This window comes from Pleurodeles waltl, chromosome 8, assembly GCF_031143425.1.
Source record: "Pleurodeles waltl isolate 20211129_DDA chromosome 8, aPleWal1.hap1.20221129, whole genome shotgun sequence".
Taxonomy (NCBI): Eukaryota; Metazoa; Chordata; class Amphibia; order Caudata; family Salamandridae; genus Pleurodeles; species Pleurodeles waltl.
In genome coordinates, this window is record NC_090447.1 from 852,164,395 (window position 1) to 852,185,026 (window position 20,632).

At 43.7% G+C, this 20,632-nt stretch overlaps 1 protein-coding gene across 1 annotated transcript in view; it reads right to left on the reverse strand.

Moving 5' to 3' along the window:
* LOC138249171 (claudin-10-like) overlaps positions 1-19,559 on the reverse strand; it is a 427,524-nt gene extending 407,965 nt beyond the window's left edge. Inside the window, exon 1 of the mRNA XM_069203174.1 lies at positions 19,278-19,559. Coding sequence (XP_069059275.1) covers positions 19,278-19,491 — 214 coding nt within the window. The 5' untranslated portion in view covers positions 19,492-19,559. The remainder of the gene's footprint in view (positions 1-19,277) is intronic.
* Between the last annotated feature and the right edge of the window lie 1,073 nt (positions 19,560-20,632).

The window sequence follows — 20,632 nt, forward strand, 5'->3', positions numbered from 1 at the left end:
TGTTTAAAGGTTGTTAAACTAATACATAGTTCAATCACTTGACAGACTCCCTACTTGTATTTATTCAAATGGTGTTTATTTACATGCCAATAAGTAGAGGGGGATGTGCAATGGGCTGGGGTAGTGGTGGAGGAATGTCCAGGATAGAGTCCAGTCTATGTGGATCACAGGTGTATTGTCCAAGGGGGCATAGGAAGTCGAGCAGTGGCAGTTCAAGGTGGACAGGGTGACAGCGTGGGACACAAGGGTGACAATCAGGAGAGTCTTATTTCCTGGCAGGGTCTTGGCAATTATCTCTGGCTTCTGCCTGGATTGCAGGGACCGTTTGCGGGGTGGTTCTCCTTCTGCAGGGGGAGGGGTGCTGGTGGCCTGTTGGTCCTGTGGCAGGGCCTCCTGTCCACTAGCAGCAGCAGAGGTGGAAGGCTGTTCATCAGTTTGGCTGGTGTCAGGGGCCCGCTTTTGTGCCACTGCCTCCCTCATGGTGTTGGCCATGTCTGCCAGCACCCCTGCAATGGTGACCAGGGTGGTGTTGATGTCCTTCAAGTCCTCCCTGATCCCCAGGTACTCTCCCTCCTGCAGCCGCTGGCTCTCCTGCAACTTGTCCAGTATCTGGCCCATCGTCTCCTGGTAAAGGTGGTATGCTCCCAGGATCTTGGTGAGTGCCTCATGGAGAGTCGGTTCCCTGGGCCTGTCCTCCCCCATCACACAGCAGTCCTTCCAGCTTCCCTGTTGTCCTGTGCCTGTGCCCCCTGAACCGTGTGCCCATTGCCACTGACCCCAGGTCCCTGATCGTCCTGTGTTTGTGGGGTGGCCTGGGGTCCCTGTACTGGTGGACACACTGCTGATTGACGTGTCCTGGGGACAGAGGTATGGGCCAGCTGGGTGGGTACTGTGCTGGTGTTTCCTGAAGGGGAGGCTCTGTGGTGGTATGGGACTGTGCCTGGGTAACCGACTGTCCGGAGGTCCCTGATGGGCCAGGTTGGTCATCCAGATCCAGGCGTCCAGAGCTGCTGTCATCACTGTGGGCCTCTTCTGGGGGGGACTGGATGTTGCTAGCACCTCCTCTCTGGTGACGTTGGGTGGGGGACCTATGGGGATGTAAATGCAATGTTTTTGTTTCTGCTTGTGACATCTTGTGCATGGGTGTGTTGCTCTCTATGGTTGTTATAGCCCTGGCAGCTTTGCCTTGTGTGAGTAGTTATTTGGTGGGCTAGGTGATTCTCTCTAATGTGCATGCTTTAGTGATGTGTTTCCATGCAGGTCTGTGATGGGGGTCCGTGCATTGGTGTTACGTGCAGGGCTTGGTATTGGGAGGGGTGGGTTGTGATGATGGGGTGTGTGTGAGGTGGTGGAGTGATGGGAGTGATGGTAAGGGTGGAGGCTTGTGATGACATGCAGGTGGGGGGATGATAGTAATAGATATTTGACTTACCAGAGTCCAGTCCTCCTCCTACTCCTGCCAGGCCCTCAGGATGCATGATTGCCAAGACTTGCTCCTCCCATGTTGTTAGTTGTGGGGGAGAAGGAGGGGATCCACTGCCAGTCCTCTGTACAGCTAGTTGGTGTCTTTCTGCTGTGGAACGCACCTTCCCCTGTAGGTCGTTCCACCTCTTCCTGATGTCATACCTTGCTCTGGGGTGCCGTCCCATGTCGTTGACCCTGTCCACGATTCTTCGCCATAGCTCCATCTTCCTAGCAGTGGATGTCTGCTGCACCTGTGATCCGAATACTGTGGCTCTACCCGGATGATTTCCTCCACCATGACCCTTAGCTCCTCCTCTAAGAACCTAAGGTGTTGTTGTGGTGCAATGGGTGTAGTGTGAGTGGTGTGGGTGAGGGTGTATGGGGTGATGTGTTGGGGTGTGTAATGTAAGGTGCGTGGATGCTGTATGGGTGATGGTGGTGTGTGGCTGTGGTCTTTTCTGTGGTCTTGCTATCTCTCTTGTGGCAATTGGGTGTAGTTGTAAAGGGTTGTGGGTAATGTGGGTGTGTGTTTTATAGTGGTGTGGGCGTGGTGGTGTATGGGTGTCAGGTGTGTGTTATTCAAATTGTCCATTGTAGTGTTGTTTTGTATGTATGTGTGTAGTTTGAGCGCAGCGGTATGTACCGCCAATGGTTTAGCGTCATTCAATGTCCGCCGCGGTGATTTGTGGGTCATAATGCTGTGGGCGTAGTTCTGTTGGCGTAACGATGTGGGATTTGCTACCGCCAATTTATCACTGACCTTTGGGCTTGCAGACTTGTGTGTGTTGCTGTATAGTGACAGATTGCTATGTGTGTGTCATAATATGGGTAGCGGTAATCCGGTGCAGCGGCGGTTTGTTGGCTGCAGTCAGCACGGCGGTAAGTGGTACTTACCGCTAATGTCATTATGAGTGCCTTAATCTGTTGGCAGAATAGCCTTACTGATGAGATTTTGTTTTATGCAAAATATTGCCATGATGAGATAAAGATCAAGCAGAAAAAGTTGAAGAAAAAGTTAATGCTTGCCCAAATGAAAGCAGCTCAAAAGGCTATCTAGATGCCCATAGCTCTAAATAATGCTGGTACAATGCAAGGTATATATCAACAGTCACAGAATCCAAATTCTTAAAGAGCTAATCAAGTCCAAAATGCAGGATTTGTGCCTTCTCAGAATAATAATCCTAACCAAATGCAGGGTGTCCAAAGACCTAGGTGCCAAATTTGTAATGTGCTCCAAGGTATGGTGAAGCAAGTCCCCCAACACCAATGCCAATTCAGAATGCTGTTGGATCGCACCAAAATGTAAATCAGGTCATGAGGATGAATGTGAATGGGGTACATGACAATAATCTGTTTCAACAGGTCCCTTTGTTTGACATGGGTGAAAGAAATGGCTCCGATCAGCCAGCCTGATGGTGAATGGGAGGGGAGGAACAATGCACACTTGGCTCAGCCTTAAGGTAGACCAGAGCAAACCACTCGTAGATAGTGAAATGGATGACCACCCTGTGTCATTTTTGGTTAACACTGGTGCTACCCGTTCTACTCTGAGAACAGTAGAAATTCCAAGCATACCCCTCTTGAGACAAACAGTTCAAGTTGTTGGTGTAGAAATTAACCAAATGACAGCTCAAGAAACTGCCCCAGTCAAACTAAAAATAGGATCTTTTGAAGTCAAGCGCAAGTTTATAATAAGTGATCGCAGTCCAGCAAATTTCTTGGGAAGAGATTTATTGTCAAAATTAAAGTGTGTAATCTATTGCACCCCAGCAGGGATAGAAGTTCATACCTAAGATGAAGATACAGTCTTTATGTTGTTGAAAGTTTTGACTTGTTTACCAATTGACGATTTGTCTTGTGGGATTTTTCAGGAAAAGATATCAGACTGATAGAAGGTGTGGAACCTGTTCGGATTACTGCTAAACCAAACGCTGAATTTCCAAAAACCCCACCATGTAGTTTGACTCCTGAAACTATTGCTGGAATAACTCCTGTGATAGAATCCATGATACAGCAGGGAATTCTGAAAGGGATAACGGGAAGTCCTTGTAACTCTCCCATCATGGATCTTCAGAAACCAAATGGATAATACAGAATTGCACAGGACTTTAAGAAAATAAACAATATTGTTGTACCTTGTTGGCCCCTATTATCGAATCAGGCTGTAATATTGTTTCAGATTCCATGTGAAGCTGAGTGGTTCACTGTCACTGATTTGGGTCAAGCCTTCTTTTCGATACCATTGCGTGACGATAGTCAATTCCTCTTTGCATTCTGGCTTGGAAACAGGGTTTTGGCATGGTGCCCAGTTCCACAAGGGTATACTGAGTCACCATTGATGTTCAATCAGATCTTAAAGAAATATTGCAATCCTTGGTCATGCCATGCAAATCTGTCCTGATTCAGTATATTGATTACCTCATGGTGGTGTCAAATGCTCAAGAAGCTTGTAAACAGGATACCATTGCATTACTGAACCACCTGGCTAAGAATGGACATAAAGTATCCCCAGGAGAGTTGAAATATTGTCAAAACAGGTCCAATATCTGGACACCACATTATGAAAGGAGTAAGAAAAGTGTCACAAGAGAGGATTTCAGCTGTACTGAAAATGGATCTGCCAACTACACAGGACAAAGTCAGGATGTTTTTGGGAATGGTGAGCTGCTGTAGACAGTGGACACCCAACTTTTTCCTTAGTGGCTAAACCATTACAGAGGCTGACACACAAGGATGTGTCTGATCTGGTACCATGGGACAAAGATTGCCTTGTCGCGTTTCTAGGGCTCAGAGAATGTCTCTGTTGTGCCCCGGCTCTAGAGATGCCAGATTATAACAACTCTTTGGCACTTTCTGTAGTGAGAGGGAGGGTTGTGCTCTCTCAGTGCTGACTCAAACGCTTGGAAATGCTAAGAGATCTGTGGCATTTTGTTTTCCATCACATTAGATTCTGTTGCTTCTGCATTGCCTAGATGTTTCAAATCAGTAGCTGTGGTTACCACTAGCATAGGGAGATGGAAAAATATTGTTGTGGGTCACCCATTAACTGTGTACGTCCCTCTCTTAGTTGAGCTTTTATTGATCAGAACAAGAAGGAAGCCCCTGAAAAGTAGTCGACGTACTAAGAACGAACAGATCATATTGGCTGCAGAGAATGCAACAATCTAATATTGTGAGATATTGAATCCTGCAGCTCTGGATCCGGGAACCAATTAAGATTGTGAAAGAGACCACAATTGTCTTGATGTCACTAAACTATGTACAACACTGAGGATAGACATACAAGATGAACCATTACCTGAATCTGATTATGTTCTTTATGTTGATGGTTCATGATTGAGAGACAACAGAGGAAGTTTGAGAGCAGCTTATGCTGTTTGTACTTTGTCGGGAATTGTCGATGCTTCTTGGCCTCAGGGAATATTTACCATCTAAGCTGGCAAATTGATTGCTCTTCCAAGAGCATTCTGTGCCCCTGATCAATTGAAAGTGACAATCTTTACTGATGTGCAGTGCAGCTTTGATGTTGTTTATGACTTTGGACAACTGTGGTCTCAGCGAGGCTTTATAACGTCCTCTGGATTTACGATCTGGAATGGTGAACAAGTGAAAAACCTCCTCGATACACTACAATTGCTTGAACAAGTTGCAGTGGTGAAATGCCCTGCACATTGTTCTGGAGATGATCATGTGACTTTGCCGAAGAGGGTGCGAGGTACTGTTCCCATAATGTCTGTACCTTTAATGGTGAATTCACAAACGAGGGAATGGATGAGACTAACTTTATCCTTTTGTTGACAGTAGGTGATACTTGGGATGAGGTAAAAGGCTTCAAGAGGAAGTGTCTGAACATGAACAGCAGAACTGGGGCAGGGCAGGTTGCATCAAAAGACATGATGACATTTGGGTTTCAATGGATGGAAGACCAGTGTTGTTGAATAGTCTGTTACCTCCTATGGCTCAACATGTTCATGGTCCTGCTCATATTGGCAGGGATGCTATGGTAAGATTGTCCAGGCATAGTTGGTTGAATCCTAAATTCGGATTGATGGCTGAAATGTTGTGTCACTAATGTGTTGTGTGTTAATGGAACAATGTTGGAAAGAGAACTGCAGTTACATTGAGTCATATAGGAAGGTCAGGAGGACATTTTAAAAGGGTACAGATGTATTTCATTGAGATGCCTGTGTGCAACAGAGTTATGTTTTGGTTATTGTGTGTATCTTTTCCCATTGGGTTGAAGCATACCCAACCAGGTAAAATTATAGTCTTACTGTACTGTACTGTTCAGGAAACTCATACCTAGGTTTGGATTTACAACATCTTTGAAATCAGATCGGGGAACTCATTTCAACAATGAGGTTCGGAAATTTGTGTGCGCAGAATTGCAAATGGAACAGAGGTTGCACTGCAGTTATGGACCTGAGGCTTCGGGTCTTGTTGAGCAAGTGAATGGCAAAGGTGTGTGCTTCAACATTTTTGAAATGGTCTGATGCTTTGTCCCTTGTGCTGATGAGTTTTTGGAGTGTACCTGATCGAAAGGCTTGACTGCCTCCCCACGAAATCTTGGTGGGGAGGGCGATGAGACTGCCAGTGATTCCTGCAAATGCACTTGTGAATGTAACAGATGATATGGTCCTAGACTATTACAAAGAACTAGCTGATGTGGTGCGTTCTGTGTCTCATCAGATCAGATGGACTACAGCTTATCCACTACAGGAACAGTGCCATGACCTCAGTCCCGGAGACTGAGTTTTGGTGAAGAAACATGTTAGAAAAACACATCTGGGACCTCGGTGGCATGGAGCCTACCAGCTGATGACTTAGTGTAGGAAGTTGGCTCTGCATGTACTATTTTCAAAGTAAGAAATAGTGTGCACAGAGTCCAAGGGTTCCCCTTAGAGATAAGATAGTGGCAAAAAGAGATCATTCTAATGCTCTATTTTGTGGTAGTGTGGTCGAGTAGTAGGCTTATCAGAGGGTAGTGTTAAGCATTTGTTGTACACACACAGGCAATAAATGAGGAACACACACTCAAAGACTTACTCCAGGCCAATAGGTATTTATATAGAAAAATATATTTTCTTAGTTTATTTTAAGAACCACAGGTTCAAGATTTACAAGTAATACTTCAAATGAAAGGTATTTCACTCAGGTATTCTAGGAACTTTGATTATTCACAATAGCATGTACAGTTTTGACAAAAATGGCAATAAGCTATTTTAAAAGTGGACACAGTGCAAAAATCAACAGTTCCTGGGGGAGGTAAGTAATTGTTAAGTTCACAGGTAAGTAAAACACTTACAGGGTTCAAAGTTGGGTCCAAGGTACCCCACAGTTGGAGGTTCAAGGCAACCCCAAAGTTACCACACCAGCAGCTCAGGGCCGGCCAGGTGCAGAGGTCAAAGAGGTGCCCAAAACACATAGGCTTCAATGGAAACAGGGGTGCCCCGGTTCCAGTCTGCCAGCAGGTAAGTACCCGCGTCCTCGGAGGGCAGACCAGGGGGGTTTTGTAGGCCAACGGGGGGGACACAAGCAGGCACAGAAAGTACACCCTCAGCGGCACAGGGGCGGCCAGGTGCAGAGTGCAAACAGGCGTTGGGTTTTGTATTGGAATCAATGGGGAGACCCGGGGGTCTCTTCAACGATGCAGGCAGGCACAGGGGGGCTCCTCGGGGTAGCCACCACCTGGGCTAGGCAGAGGGTCGCCTGGCTTCTGCACTGGAGTTCGGTTCCTTCAGGTCCTGGGGGCTGCGGGTGCAGTGTTGGTTCCAGGCGTCGGGTCACTTGTTACAGGCAGTCGCGGTCAGGTAGAGCCTCTGGATTTCCTCTGCAGGTGTCGCTGTGGGGGCTCAGGGGGGTCGTCTCTAGTTTCTCACAGGCTCGCAGTCGCCGGGGAGTCCGCCCTGAGGTGTTTGTTTTCGGCAGGTTGAGCCAGGGACGTCGGGTGCAAAATCTCACGCTTCCAGCGGGAAACGTGGAGTCTTTAAAGTTGCTTCTTTGTTGCTGAAAGTTGCAGATGGTTGAACAGAGCCCCTGTTCACGGGAGCTTCTTGGTCCTTTGGGTGCAGGGCAGTCCTCTGAGGCTTCAGAGGTCACTGGTCCCTGTTGGATGCATCACTGTTGCAGTTTTTGTCGAAGTAGGGAGACAGGCCAGTGGGGCTGGGGCCAAATCAGTTGTCGTCTCCGTCTTCACTGCAGGGCTTCAGGTCAGCAGTCCTTCTTCTTCTTTAGGTTGCAGGAATCTAGTTTCCTAGGTTCTGGGGGCCCCTAAATACTGAATTTAGGGGTGTTTTTAGGTCTGGGAGGGCAGTAGCCAATGGCTACTGTCCTTGAGGGTGGCTACACCCTCTTTGTGCCTCCTCCCTGTGGGGAGGGAGGCACATCCCTAATCCTATTGGGGGAATCCTCCATCCACATGGTCTCCCCCAGGATTTCTAAAGGTAAGAGTCACCTCAGTTCAGGACACCTTAGGGGCTGTCCTGACTGGGGGGTGACTCCTCCTTGTTTTTCTCATTATCTCCTCCAGCCTTGCTGCCAAAAAGTGGGGGCAGTGGCCGGAGGGGCGGGCTTCTCCACTAGCTGGGATGCCCTGGGGTGCTGTAACAAAAAGGGAGAGCCTTTGAGGCTCACGGCCAGTTGTTACAGTTCCTGCAGGGGGAGGTGAGAAGCACCTCCACCCAGTACAGGCTTTGTTCCTGGCCACAGAGTGACAAAGGCACTCTCCCCATGTGGCCAGCAAGATGTCTGGTGTGTGGCAGGCTGGCAAAAACTAGTCAGCCTACAATGGAAGTCAGGTATGTTTTCAGGGGGCATCTCTAAGATGCCCTCTGGGTGTATTTTACAATAAATTGCACACTGGCATCAGTGTGCATTTATTGTGCTGAGAAGTTTGATACCAAACTTCCCAGTTTTCAGTGTAGCCATTATGGTGCTGTGGAGTTCGTGTTTGACAGACTCCCAGACCATATACTCTTATGGCTACCCTGCACTTACAATGTCTAAGGTTTTGCTTAGACACTGTAGGGGCATAGTGCTCATGCACATATGCCCTCACCTGTGGTATAGTGCACCCTGCCTTAGGGCTGTAAGGCCTGCTAGAGGGGTGACTTACCTATGCCACAGGCAGTGTGAGGTTGGCATGGCACTCTGAGGGGAGTGGCATGTCGACATAGTCATTTTCTCCCCACCAGCACACACAAGCTGTGAAGCAGTGTGCATGTGCTGAGTGTCAGGGTTGTGCCAATTGTGGAGACAAAGGTACAGTGATGCTGGGGCCTGGTTAGCAGGGTCCCAGCACACTTTCAAGTCATAACTTAGCATCAGCAAAGGCAAAATGTTAGGGGGTAACCATGCCAAGGAGGCATTTCCTTACACTTTGTGACCACAACTGCTGTGAAGTGTGGAGGTCTTCCTGATTGAATCCACGAATCCCATACTCGCAAAGTTGAGTGTCTCCTTGATAGGACAGCGCCTGTCCTAGAGGAACCATTGGAATGAGAAAGACAACCTCAACAGGTCGGCCAAGCTGTTGAGGACCAAGATGAGCTGGAAGTAGCACTCGATCAAGTTGAAGAGGGTCTTGAGTAAGTCACAACTGAGTCTGAAGCTGAAACAGTAGAGTGTTGTTCTGTGACGAATGAGTCAGATTCAGAATCAGACCCCAGAGAAGGAAAAAGTGCTGGAAGAAAGCGAGTGGAAGCTGGAGACTGGTTGCCTTGAAGACAAGAATGAGGAAAAGTGAGTATGCCTAAGGAACGAGTGCCACCAGCGATTGCTGAGGAAACTCAGAACTCTGGTTTGAGAGAAAGTGAAGATGAAAGTGTTGCATTGACAAAGTAAAAAAGAACAGTGCCTAGCCATAGGTATTCTTCACCCGAGTAGACCTACTTTGCAAATGACGCAGATCAAGAATTCTGGGAGTATTAGTCAACATACAGGTACGGCTGACCCTCCATGAACTGAATATTGTGATTGAGTTATACCTTGAACTTTCATTGTCATCCATGAGTTAGTTTGCATGCACATTAGAGACATTTACATTGATTAGAAACAAAAATTTGAAAGATTTCCTAGGCCCTAGTAGAAGAAAGAGGGTTGTCCCTTATAAGAACATAGAGTAGGGTTAGGGAAGTCTCACGCAGATTTAATAATGTTGATAAATGAACTTTTGAACTTTCTTTTGCTGTTTGCATTGGTGAAATCAAAAAAGAAAATGTGCTTAGTAATAGATCTGATTCTAAAGACGTAATGGAGCCAAATATGAGAAATAGATGTAAATACAAAGTAGGTGCTTTATTGCTCATTTCCTTTGTAATGCTAATACTTTTACTAGTAGGAATGTTTTCCCCTACCAGTCCTGTAGAAGAAGAGATATCTTCTAGTGATCTTCCCCAAACTATTAATCCTCAGAAAAGTAGTGAGTTAGATGAGAAAGCATTACACTTTGTTGCATCTAGGGGAGATTATTCTGCAAATGTAAATTTTTGCTTGCTATATGAATATGTAGAGACTATGGAGTTGGAGATAGCTATATATGCACTCAATTGCCTGCTTCTATTTCAGAAGGCATTGCCTATTATCATATTCCTTTGACTTATGGGATTTCATGTAGTCTTTTGTTGAGTTTGTTTTATGGAACAGAACATTATCATTATTATTTTTCAAACTACGGTTTAGTTCTTTCAGAAATCCCTATGACTGATCGTTTGAAAAGGCATCCAGCTCCCTTGGAAATAAAAATAATTGCAAGATTTTTCAAACCTGTTTCTACTTTAGACACAATTTATGCACACTGACACAATTTAACCCAAATATATTAGCAGATGTTGAGCAGAAATTCATGAATTTACTTGAGGACAGAAGAAGAAAGTTGGAAGCCATCTCGCAGTTAGATGAACATTTCCGGAGTCAAAATAAGCGGACAAAGGAAGAAATAGAACATCGGTTAGCTGGAAACTCAGCTGCCTTAGCTCTAGACTGGGAACACAAAGGAAGATTGTGCTTTTGGATGGAAATATCTGAGACTGATAATGTGGTTGTGGGAACGAGTGAAAGTGAACACACTTTTGAAGTTTGAGGGAACTATAAGTTTTATTTGGATGGAGAGGACGCTGTTATCCCTGGAGTTTATTTTCTTGTGTAAAACATGCGTATTTTACATTGCCAAAAGGATGGTATGGTATGTGTTATTTGGGGAATGTTGTTCCCAATATTTATCATGTAGAACATGTAGACAATCCTGTTTAGACGCAAGGTTCTAGATCTAAGTGAAGTGTGAGTTCAGAGAACTGATAGGAGACATCTTTGGCACTTTAATACAGTCTGTGGGAGTGATTTTGAATTATTTGAAGATTAGAAGCTTGTCTACTATAGTGGATAAACTAGCCACTAGTACTGCTGGAGCATCACTGGCTGTAAATTATGAGATGATAGCAATCAGATCAATGGTTTTACAAAATCGTCTTGCATTAGACATGTTACTTGCAAAAGAAGGTGGAGCCTGTCAGATGCTTAAGGTCCAACAATGTGGTACTTTCATTCTGAATAAGAGTAGGTTCTGCAAAAGTATATTCAGAATATTTCAGAGTTGACAAAGGATTTGAGAGAGCTGGATGCGACAGGTGTTTGGGAGTAGCTGGAGATTAATTTTCTGCTATTGGTAAATGGTAAAATTTGGGAAGTGGAATTGTAGGTTTTGTATTGAGACTATTGTGGGAATAGTTGGATACAATTTTTTTTTAATAATAAGGATTCAGCATGGTAGAAAGAAAAAAAGATCAGAAGTTGAGTTGCAAGATAGTCAGTGTAAATATTATGATGACATGAAACATTTGGAAGAATCCAGATGAAAGCTGTCCAAAACAACTAGGTTTTAAAGAGTCTCATTCCAGAATGAAGTGGGTTTGTGATGACATTACACATCCTCAGAGGGAGGGTTGAAAGAGCATAATCTGGCTGTGCATTATGCCTCTTAAAACATGAGATGGGGTGGTTATATTTATTTTTGTAATGTGTAAGGCGAATTGTTAAACGTAGTGCTCTAAAATTTATCAGTAAAAGTGCACAATTAAGTTTGTTTCATGTATGCCACTTTTATTCCTAATTTGCAAGAATGTCTAAGTTATAGTATTTTAGAAATGTTATTCTTTATAATCATTTTATATTTGACAAGTTTAACATTTAGGCATATTAGACTGAAAGTATATTTGTGTTCATTTTAGTTTGGTCGGAGTGAAGGCTGCATTCTTTTTGTGTGTTCTAATCTTCAACGTGAATGCTAGTTTTTCCAAAGCTGCAGGTGCCAGCTAGTAAATATGGGCCCTCCTGACACAGTTTTCTGAGGCAGAGGGACATGCAGATTTACAAGGAATCATGAATCTGAGGCAGCGCCAAAAACTAACGCCATACCAGGGATGGCGTTAGCATGGTGCAACAAGGTGAAATACTTTTATTTCTCCTTGTTTTTCCTTTATCTATGTATGCTGCAGTGCCAAATTGCCATTGTAGATTGTTTATTGGCAGGAAGGGACACCTTTCTGCACATAAACAATAATTTGCTTCAACACAGACACTCTTGCACTGTGGTGCTAGGATGCCTGCGTTGGCCCCGGCAGCTAAATTTAGCGCCATCGCTAGAGGAAACACAGGGGTGCGCTGTATCTTTTTAAATACAACGCATCCTTGCATTTCTAAAGTGATTCAGCGCGTGCTGCCAATTTTGGCGCACCACCTTGCCACCCTCTAGTAAATATGCTACTTAATTTTAGAATCCAGGCATCACATACGTTTCCTGATTTTCTGCATTGTGGCTCTTGAAGTCTTGGTCTTTTATCTGTCACTTTGATTTTAACATTGTGCAACACCATAATTCTCCATTGGTGATTTTCTATATCTATACTATGGTTTTGAGACTCGTTTGTGTAACCTTGGCTTCAAGTATGTAATAAAGCCCTTTGAAATTTTAATTTGGACTCTGAGGTTTAAGTGTAACTAACAAGTTGCACTAGGCATAATGTATGCAAATGGGTGTTCCCCTATTAGGGGGAATGCAAAAATGGCACAAAGAAATCTAAGAGATGCCTTTGCGTCATTTTTTCCAGCACTTTTAACGTCTGCTCAGAGAGGGGCGTAAAGGGGGGCATGCCATTGTTTTCAATGGGCCCCTATATACTGTTCAGGGTTAGCACCGGACATTTGCCACTAACCCTGAACAGTACATCAATAGCTTCAGAAATTCTGATGCTATTGCCCCCTACCCTGCGCCATTGAGCTTAGTATTTTAAATATGGCGCACACATAGTGGCAGTAGGGGGGCACAAGGGGCTGCAAGAAAGGTGGCGCTACATGTTATGTAGTGCCACTTTTCTGAAATCTGGCCCTACAAGTTCCTGTACTTCATTATTTTCTGACACTACATGTGCCCATGGAGGACATGAAGTCATGTTGGTGGGATCTCAAGGTGGAAGCACAGCAATTTCTGGTTCACTGCTCAGGCTTCATGGTCTCTATATGTAGAGCATGTAACAAACGACAGTACTTATGCGGTCCCAGAACTTCTGCTTCTGCAGAGGCTCACCACTATCTTGATTCAGTGCCTTTCCAGAGAACTGGGAATACATTGTAGGCGCCTATCCCTTGAGGATCCACAAAACGACTTCTCCGATAAAATGGTCATATGGCAGTGAGGAACAATAACCCCTTATGCCATTATCAGCAGCTGCAACCAAAGGTTGATGGATGTAAGATGATCAATGGGAGACAGATACTCACAAAGCCTAAATAGCTATGTTTTTCGGTATATATGCTATATGCTCTTTAGACTTAGCTGTCACTAGCTAGATCTAAAACTGATCCACTCCTGAATGGCTCTTTCAGTCTGAGAAAGGCAGACCTGGTTTGCCATTGCCCCATTTTAGCTGGAAATGCAACCTAACCACACACTAGGTTCCATGAACATCACAGTGTAAAACAGCATGAGTCAGAGATTTCCATTAGTTTTCCTGGGCTTCTTTGCGACTGTCGTAAAGGTTAGAAATCTATTCCAAACGTCAGATAAACTTACAGGTCTAACTATTCCAACTTTTCCAATCCAAGATCCTGAGAGAATTGTGCTAAAGAACGTACCTCTGTCATTGTCTGCCGGTGCTGATGTCATAGAGAACCCCATTGGGGAGTGTGCATTTCACAAAAAAAGACCCATATTACATAATATGCTGGTCTGCATATTAAATTATCAAACACACTAATTGTAAATTATTACTGACACATAAACATAAAAAACTGTAATTTAAATAAATTACCCAAGAATTTATAAATACTCTTATATTTCATTGACAGTTTACATTCTTATCTTTCACCTTGTTGCTCAATGTATCGATCTGTAAAAGGTTACTGTATTTATACTTCATATTTAGGGTGTAGGTGGTTGGGAGCTATCAATTGAAGAAACTGCCTTTCCTGCCTCTTTTTTGAGTCCTCCGTGTTCTGTGTGATCTATTGTTCCTCATATCAGTTGTTCTGAAAGTAACAGTAAGCAATGCCTACAATTTATAGGACATCCTTTCCTAGTAACAATCTATTGGCCAGATGTACAAGCCCCTTGCGCCCCTTAGTGCCACATTTGTGGCAAAATATTTCCACAAATGTTACGCTAACTGGTCACTTCCATAGAGCCATATTAACAGGGTGGTGCAAACTAGGTTTTGCGCCACCTTGTAAACCCTTTGCTCCACATCATGCATAATATATGCATGATGTATGCAAAGGGACGTTCCCTCATTAGAAGGTCACTAAAAATATCGCAATGGAATCTACAAGATTCCATTGTGAAATTTCTAGCCTCATTTTCAATGCCTGCTTAAACCAGGTGTCAAAATCAGGCTCCCATTGATTTCAAGGGGCCTCTTAACTCTATCCTGGATTAGCGTCATTTTGTTTACGGTAATACAGTATAGCGTTACAATAGCATCAATAAAATTATGCTATTGCCCCTAACATGCGCCATGGTGTGCCGTATTGTAAAGACGGTGCTACAATGGTGGCGTTAGGGGATGCAAGGGGGCCACAAGAAAAATGGTGCATCACTAGTGATGCTCCACTTTCTTGTAAATATGGCCCTGTGTTCCTAAATAGAATCATGGCCACAGGACAGAGTGTAGGATCAAGTCCTTATTACGATAGGTCCTGGATTGGTGCAATCTGTGATTGCATAACAGAAATTAAATGTAAATCCTTAGGGTGTGCGTAGAGCAAGTGTGGTTCCCCTTATCTTAATCAATACTATGGAGTGCCTTTCCCTGATGTTTTACCTGTTCACAGGACGTAATACGAGTTATCTCTTTCAAGAATGGACCACGGACGAAGGAACCTATGCTAATAACCCTTTAGTTGGGGGAGGTTACATTCTGTGGATGTAAGCTTCAATTCCACAAGGAAATGCATAAAGGGGTCTATTGATATTGTCAGGGGTAGAGGAGCAGGGGAAAGTAGACCCACCCACATCAAACAGACTAGTATCAGGAGTCGAACACCATTCTTGCCGTTACACAGATACAGATCCCTACCATCAGCATTATTGCCCATGAGACACACATCAGAAGTATTAGACAGCAGGAGGGGGATTTTACCTGCCTCCCTGAGGTTATGCTCTTGTCTGGATCCTAAAGTTTCCCATATTTCAGTTCCTGTAATTTCCTCCCTCTAAACTCACAAACCAGTTAGGGGAATCAACATAGTCTCATGAGACAGGTAATTCTGCTCTGTGAGTCTCTATGAGGGAATGCTCTCTTCATGTCCATTTCCCATGAGCTGCTTTGAGGAATGGACTGTGCTTGATTTGTAAAAGAAAGTGATTGTGCCCGAAACTCTGTTTAGAAGCCTATGATCGTTGTAATTAAACATTGGTGCTCCGAACATCAAGGCTGGTAGTCTTAAATCCACATCATGGCTTTATTATCCTCTCATGAAACTCCCTGCCCTTTTTTCTAACTTTGCGCTTACCGGCTTTCCGACTTTGTAACTTTTTTCTGTCTTTCTCGCCCTCCATCTTTGCAGCTATATTTTTTCCCTCTTGCTCTCGGGAAATGTACAATGAGGAAAAATAAGTGATGAGCCCTGAAAATATGTGCCAGTGGCCCCCACCAGCAATCACTGGCTAAAAATGTGCACTTTGAATGGGCTTACGGTGATAAATAACTATATGAAATCTATGGTACTGCCTGGCATATCACGAAGGCTAAAGTTAGCACCTGCCCAGTGAAAGAATAAAGCGTTTAGCCAATGCCAACCCACAAACATAGTTGATGATCCTAGTGATGACCTGCATGCATAACCCATTTACTGCCCTTTCTTGGAATATTGTTCTTTGTGTGACTTCATCCCCACAGTGCTTGAAATGGAAATATAGTAGTGCAGGTACTCTTTGTACCAGAGTACCTGCTTGCTACTGCGAAGTGAGGGTACTTTCCCATTAAAAGCATTGGAACAGTGCTGAGAAGTGCTGTTAATGTCCCTTCAAAATTTAGGAAGCCCAGGTACTGAGTACCTGCCCATTTAAAGCACTGATTCCACATGAGAAATAATGCCCTTTCACAAAGGATCACCACAGAAGTGTTTCTCAAACTTGAGATGTTCTTATCTATCCACATGGTCTAGCACTAGTTAACAGCAGTGAAAAGGGTGTGGCTATACCTCCATAGCTTCCAACACTGGAACTGGGGAACACAACCAGGTTTGAGGCTCATCATCACCTCAACATCCTGTGATTATGGGCAAATCACTTATCTCCTGGTTCCTTAAAACCGAGTGTGACCTTGCGTAACGTGGTGCTCATGTAAAGCACTTTAATACCTACGGGTCGAGTTTGTGCTACACAAAAACTGCATATAAACAAATGGCTCTCTGACAGGCAAGTCTGGTCCCAGTAGACCAAAAGAGCAGCCTTCATTGCTAGGAGGTACCTGTCAGTCATCCCACTCCCACTTGGCCATGTATAGCAGTAAACCTAAGGGGGTCAACCTGTGTATGCCTCAAGTTCACATTCATCCTCCTAACAATCGCCTAAGTGCAGGCAACCTTACACCATTCTCATGAGACGTAGTTAGAACTCTAGTTCTGAAATGAACGAACTTCGCTTGATTTCTGACCAACACATGCACGTCACAAAGGATAAACCAACTGATTAATCTCAGCAAGTTTAAACATGGAAGATTCCAATGTTATTTACTCAAAACATACTCCCTCAATAAATATGAAATAGTTTGCAAGATTGCAAGATTGGTGGGAAAATGTTGACGCACTATTAACGGCCATTGTATAAGGCACACACTGGTTTTTCTTCGAACTTGTAAAATACTACTATTGTTATGTTGCAAAAAAAGAATAAGATCGCCAAAGTGTTTGTAATATGGGAAGTAACCTTTTAAGACAACGTGGAAACAATCACATCAAAAAGTTAAAAGTTGTACTTTGATCTCTGTTCATCTGTGTTCTTTTATCAGCGCTATGAGTTCTACCAGAAACAACCTTGACAGCAGGAAGCGTTTCCTTGCCAGCACTAATAATAAGAAAAAGCAGCCGAAAGTGAAAGTTGTTTAGACTTTCAGTGAACTAGCATGAAGTACTGTGTTTTTATCCGTGTTTCACGTGCTACGCTGCCTGGTACAGTGTTTCTAATGAAAGTGGTTCCCCTAGGTACAATATGGTCTTAAATTCACATAAGAATATTATTGTATCGGGCTTAACGTATGCTTCGACTAAATTGTATGTTGGCATGGATTCTGGCGGACACCAATTCCAAGGTGCCATTTCATTTAGGCCACTTTGAGTTCTATTCACATCAACTAGGTAGGAGACGAACCAGGACCTTATTTACAAAGCTTTGGTTTAAGGCAGTGTTGCAAGTCTTTTTGCCGCTCTGTGCTGCACTGTGTCAAAACAAAAGGGCCAGAAAGCGCTGTATCTACAAGATATGGCACATTCCTGTTCTTGTCCCCTGTGCTGGCGCACAAATTGCTGGCGTGGGCCAATGCAGGCATCTTTTCACCATGGTGTAAGGATGCCTGCATTGCGGGGATGACTGTTTTTGTGCAGGAAGGGACACCTTCTTGCACAAAAACATTCATGTGAGGCTTTTTCCTCCTTCTATATGTGCTGCAGGATGCAGCACACATAGAAAGCAGAAAAAGGGGGAGAAATAATGTTGTCTCTCCCTGTTGCCTCACCCTTATGCCACCCGTGGGGTGGCGTAGGAGACTGGCGCATTCCCAGGTTTACGAAACCTCGTAAATCTGTGAATGCATCAGATGCCTTGGGTGTTGTGTTGGACCACCCACAGCAACACCCATGGAACGCCCCTTTCACGCAGAGTAATACTTGAGAAGGGGCCATATCTACAGGACTATGTAAAGTCACGTAACGTGGCTTTGCGTTGCCTTGTAGATATGGTCATGCAGCCTGTGCCGCCGGTGTGTCAAAAAAGTGAAGCACTGGTGGCGCAGGCCATTTCTAAATGAGACCCCCGGGCTTACAGTCTAGTTGCGTAATAACAGAAAGGAAGGGGTAATCTGTGGCTGCAGCTACCATCCTGTTGTTATTCGTGGGTTCCGCACTAATGCTCAGTCCAAGCCACAACTGAGCACAGAGGCATGCAGGGCAGCAGCTTGAGAGTGAGGGACCACAGAATCTTCTCATGGTGTTGCTGTACCTTGTTTGAGAATAGAGAGGTGTTAGAAGAGGCTGAACTTCGATTTTCGGGTAGCTCCAAGACTGACCCTGCACAAAAGTTCGCCATGGGAAGCTGGCTGTAGTAGCCACTGGGCCCTCCCGTCTTGCCACAAACAATGTTTACAGACCCTTTCCGCCTCGCCACAAACAATATTTACAGACCCTTTCTGTCTTGCCACAAACAATGTTTACAGACTCTTCCCGCCTTGCCACAAGCTGTTTACAGACCCGTGTTTGATGAGAATTTAATCTGTAATTACTGCTTCCAAATTTTACCTCTTGTGACTATTTTGTAAGTCACTGTCTCCCAAACTCGCACTCCTCCTTCGACGCAATTTAAAATATAATAATTAGTTCGGCCTTTCATATAGAGGAAGGATCTCTCCAATTGATCTATTATTGCCTTAGAAAGGGGCTGGTCTTGAAACCCGGCAATCGAAAATGTGAATTAGCCTAATAAAGACATAATTGCTGTAATATTGCATGTTGTTGTTTTCGTTTTTTAATTGTGCTGGGAAATGTTACCACTGACTTACCTGTTTTACAGTATCTACTGCTAGATTTCCCTCTTGGATTTTAATTGATTTCAGACATTTACTCATAGTGTCTAGCACTATAAGAGAGAACTGAGACCTTTTGACGGCAACATATGTTGTCTAACATCGGGAGGATATCTTCTGCTACCGAAATTTCCGATCTCGATTCCTACATTCACCCAACCCTCATTTTACTTGACCAGTTGTGTACTTTACATGTTTTATTCCTCAGAAATTATATACACTCACATTTCAATATCGTTGGTTGTTTGCATCTGTTTAACTCGCATCACCAAATCTATTGCAAGACACCTGAAATACATCTTCAGAGCGTAAAGGGAATGCCCTAGCACAAAAGTAGGAAACTTTCAGAAAATAAATAATTTTACAAAAAAACATACACAAAGTACAAGGGAGTCACAACTCACAAGCTCTACTTGTCCTTGAAGCTGTGGTTTATAAGGCAAGTTAGATGCATGTCTGCAGGGTAATGCACTCAACACACAACAGTGTACAGTAAAGCATTTTGTCCACCAAGTGAGTTTCACATACCTTCTACTTTGAAGAGAGTAAGATGAGGTCTGCAATGAAACGACCCCAGCGCATTTCCAGCACAGCTCATCCAAAGACCTTGGAAGACCCAGGTGGCAGTGATGACTGACGAGGCTCTGCTGGTGATCTTCCACTCATTGGAAACCACAGCACCAATAAGGGCTGCCATGCCACCAATGCAAGACACAAGAGCCAAAATCTGTATTGCAGACATTGTGGATCTTATTTACTTGTTCCTCAAAATTTCCGAAACCAAACCTTTTTCAAGCTTGCCTTAGATGGAGACCGGTGAATAAACAGGCACAGGAGAAGTATAGTGGCTTACTTTTGAATAAGTCACAACATAGTTGCTTTACAAGGGAACGCGTGTTGCAGAACATTAATGAAGGTGTAAGACATTGTTCATGCTCCAGTAGCATAGGACATGCACGCGCAGATAATTAGAAGGAAAAGAGAAGTGTGGCTTTATGTTAAAACGGTCTATGGTTCAGTTGAGTTAAAGCAGACTGAGTTCAAACAAGGCTTTGAGTGAGACCCCACTTAGATAAATATGTTTACATCAGCATGTCACTGAGCTTTTTAAGGACAGAGTCTCCAAAATATACTATTCTTTTTGAATGTGCTTAATGCTTATAGTTTTAAAAGAGGTTTAGTGTTTGTGTTGGTTTTAGATTAACTCAGAAATTAAATGAGCCTTGAAGGGAGGTAAGGGATCACAGTCCAAACTGCTCCCTTTTTCTAAACTCATTATTCACAATTGAATTGGACAGTGGAACGTTATTTTGCTAAATAAACAGCATGGACAGTACAGAAGTTACTGGGTCTTTTCTTGTAAATGGTTGCATTCTGTTGTGTCTTGAATGTGTTGTTTTTGAGTGGATGAACCATTTTTTGCATGCAGTTTGGTTTTCTCGCTTACTATAGAAGACAGGGCACGAGTTCCTAAACTAGCTGTCTCCTTGGTCACCCTCCACCCACGGATTGATGGAGAGTTATTTTTTTTTATTTAACCGATTTTTATTCAATCAATAAAACACCGACTCACAATCTAATAAGAATAAAGAAATACAATTAGTATTCAATGAGGCATTGCATAATATCACAATTTCCACAAGAAAAAACTATAGGATGAATGATTACTGTTACATGGTAATAAAGCATACAATGCTGCATAGAAAAGGAAACGTATTTTAAGGCTGATATTAGTAGTCAGGCAATAATTGTGATACTTATTTAAGTAGGTTTGCCAATGTCTTTTTGTTAAGTCGATTTTTAGTGTAGTTTTATTAGGGTAGAAAAATACCACATCGCATATGTTTATTGCACTAAAGCAGGATTACAATTGACAGTTTCAT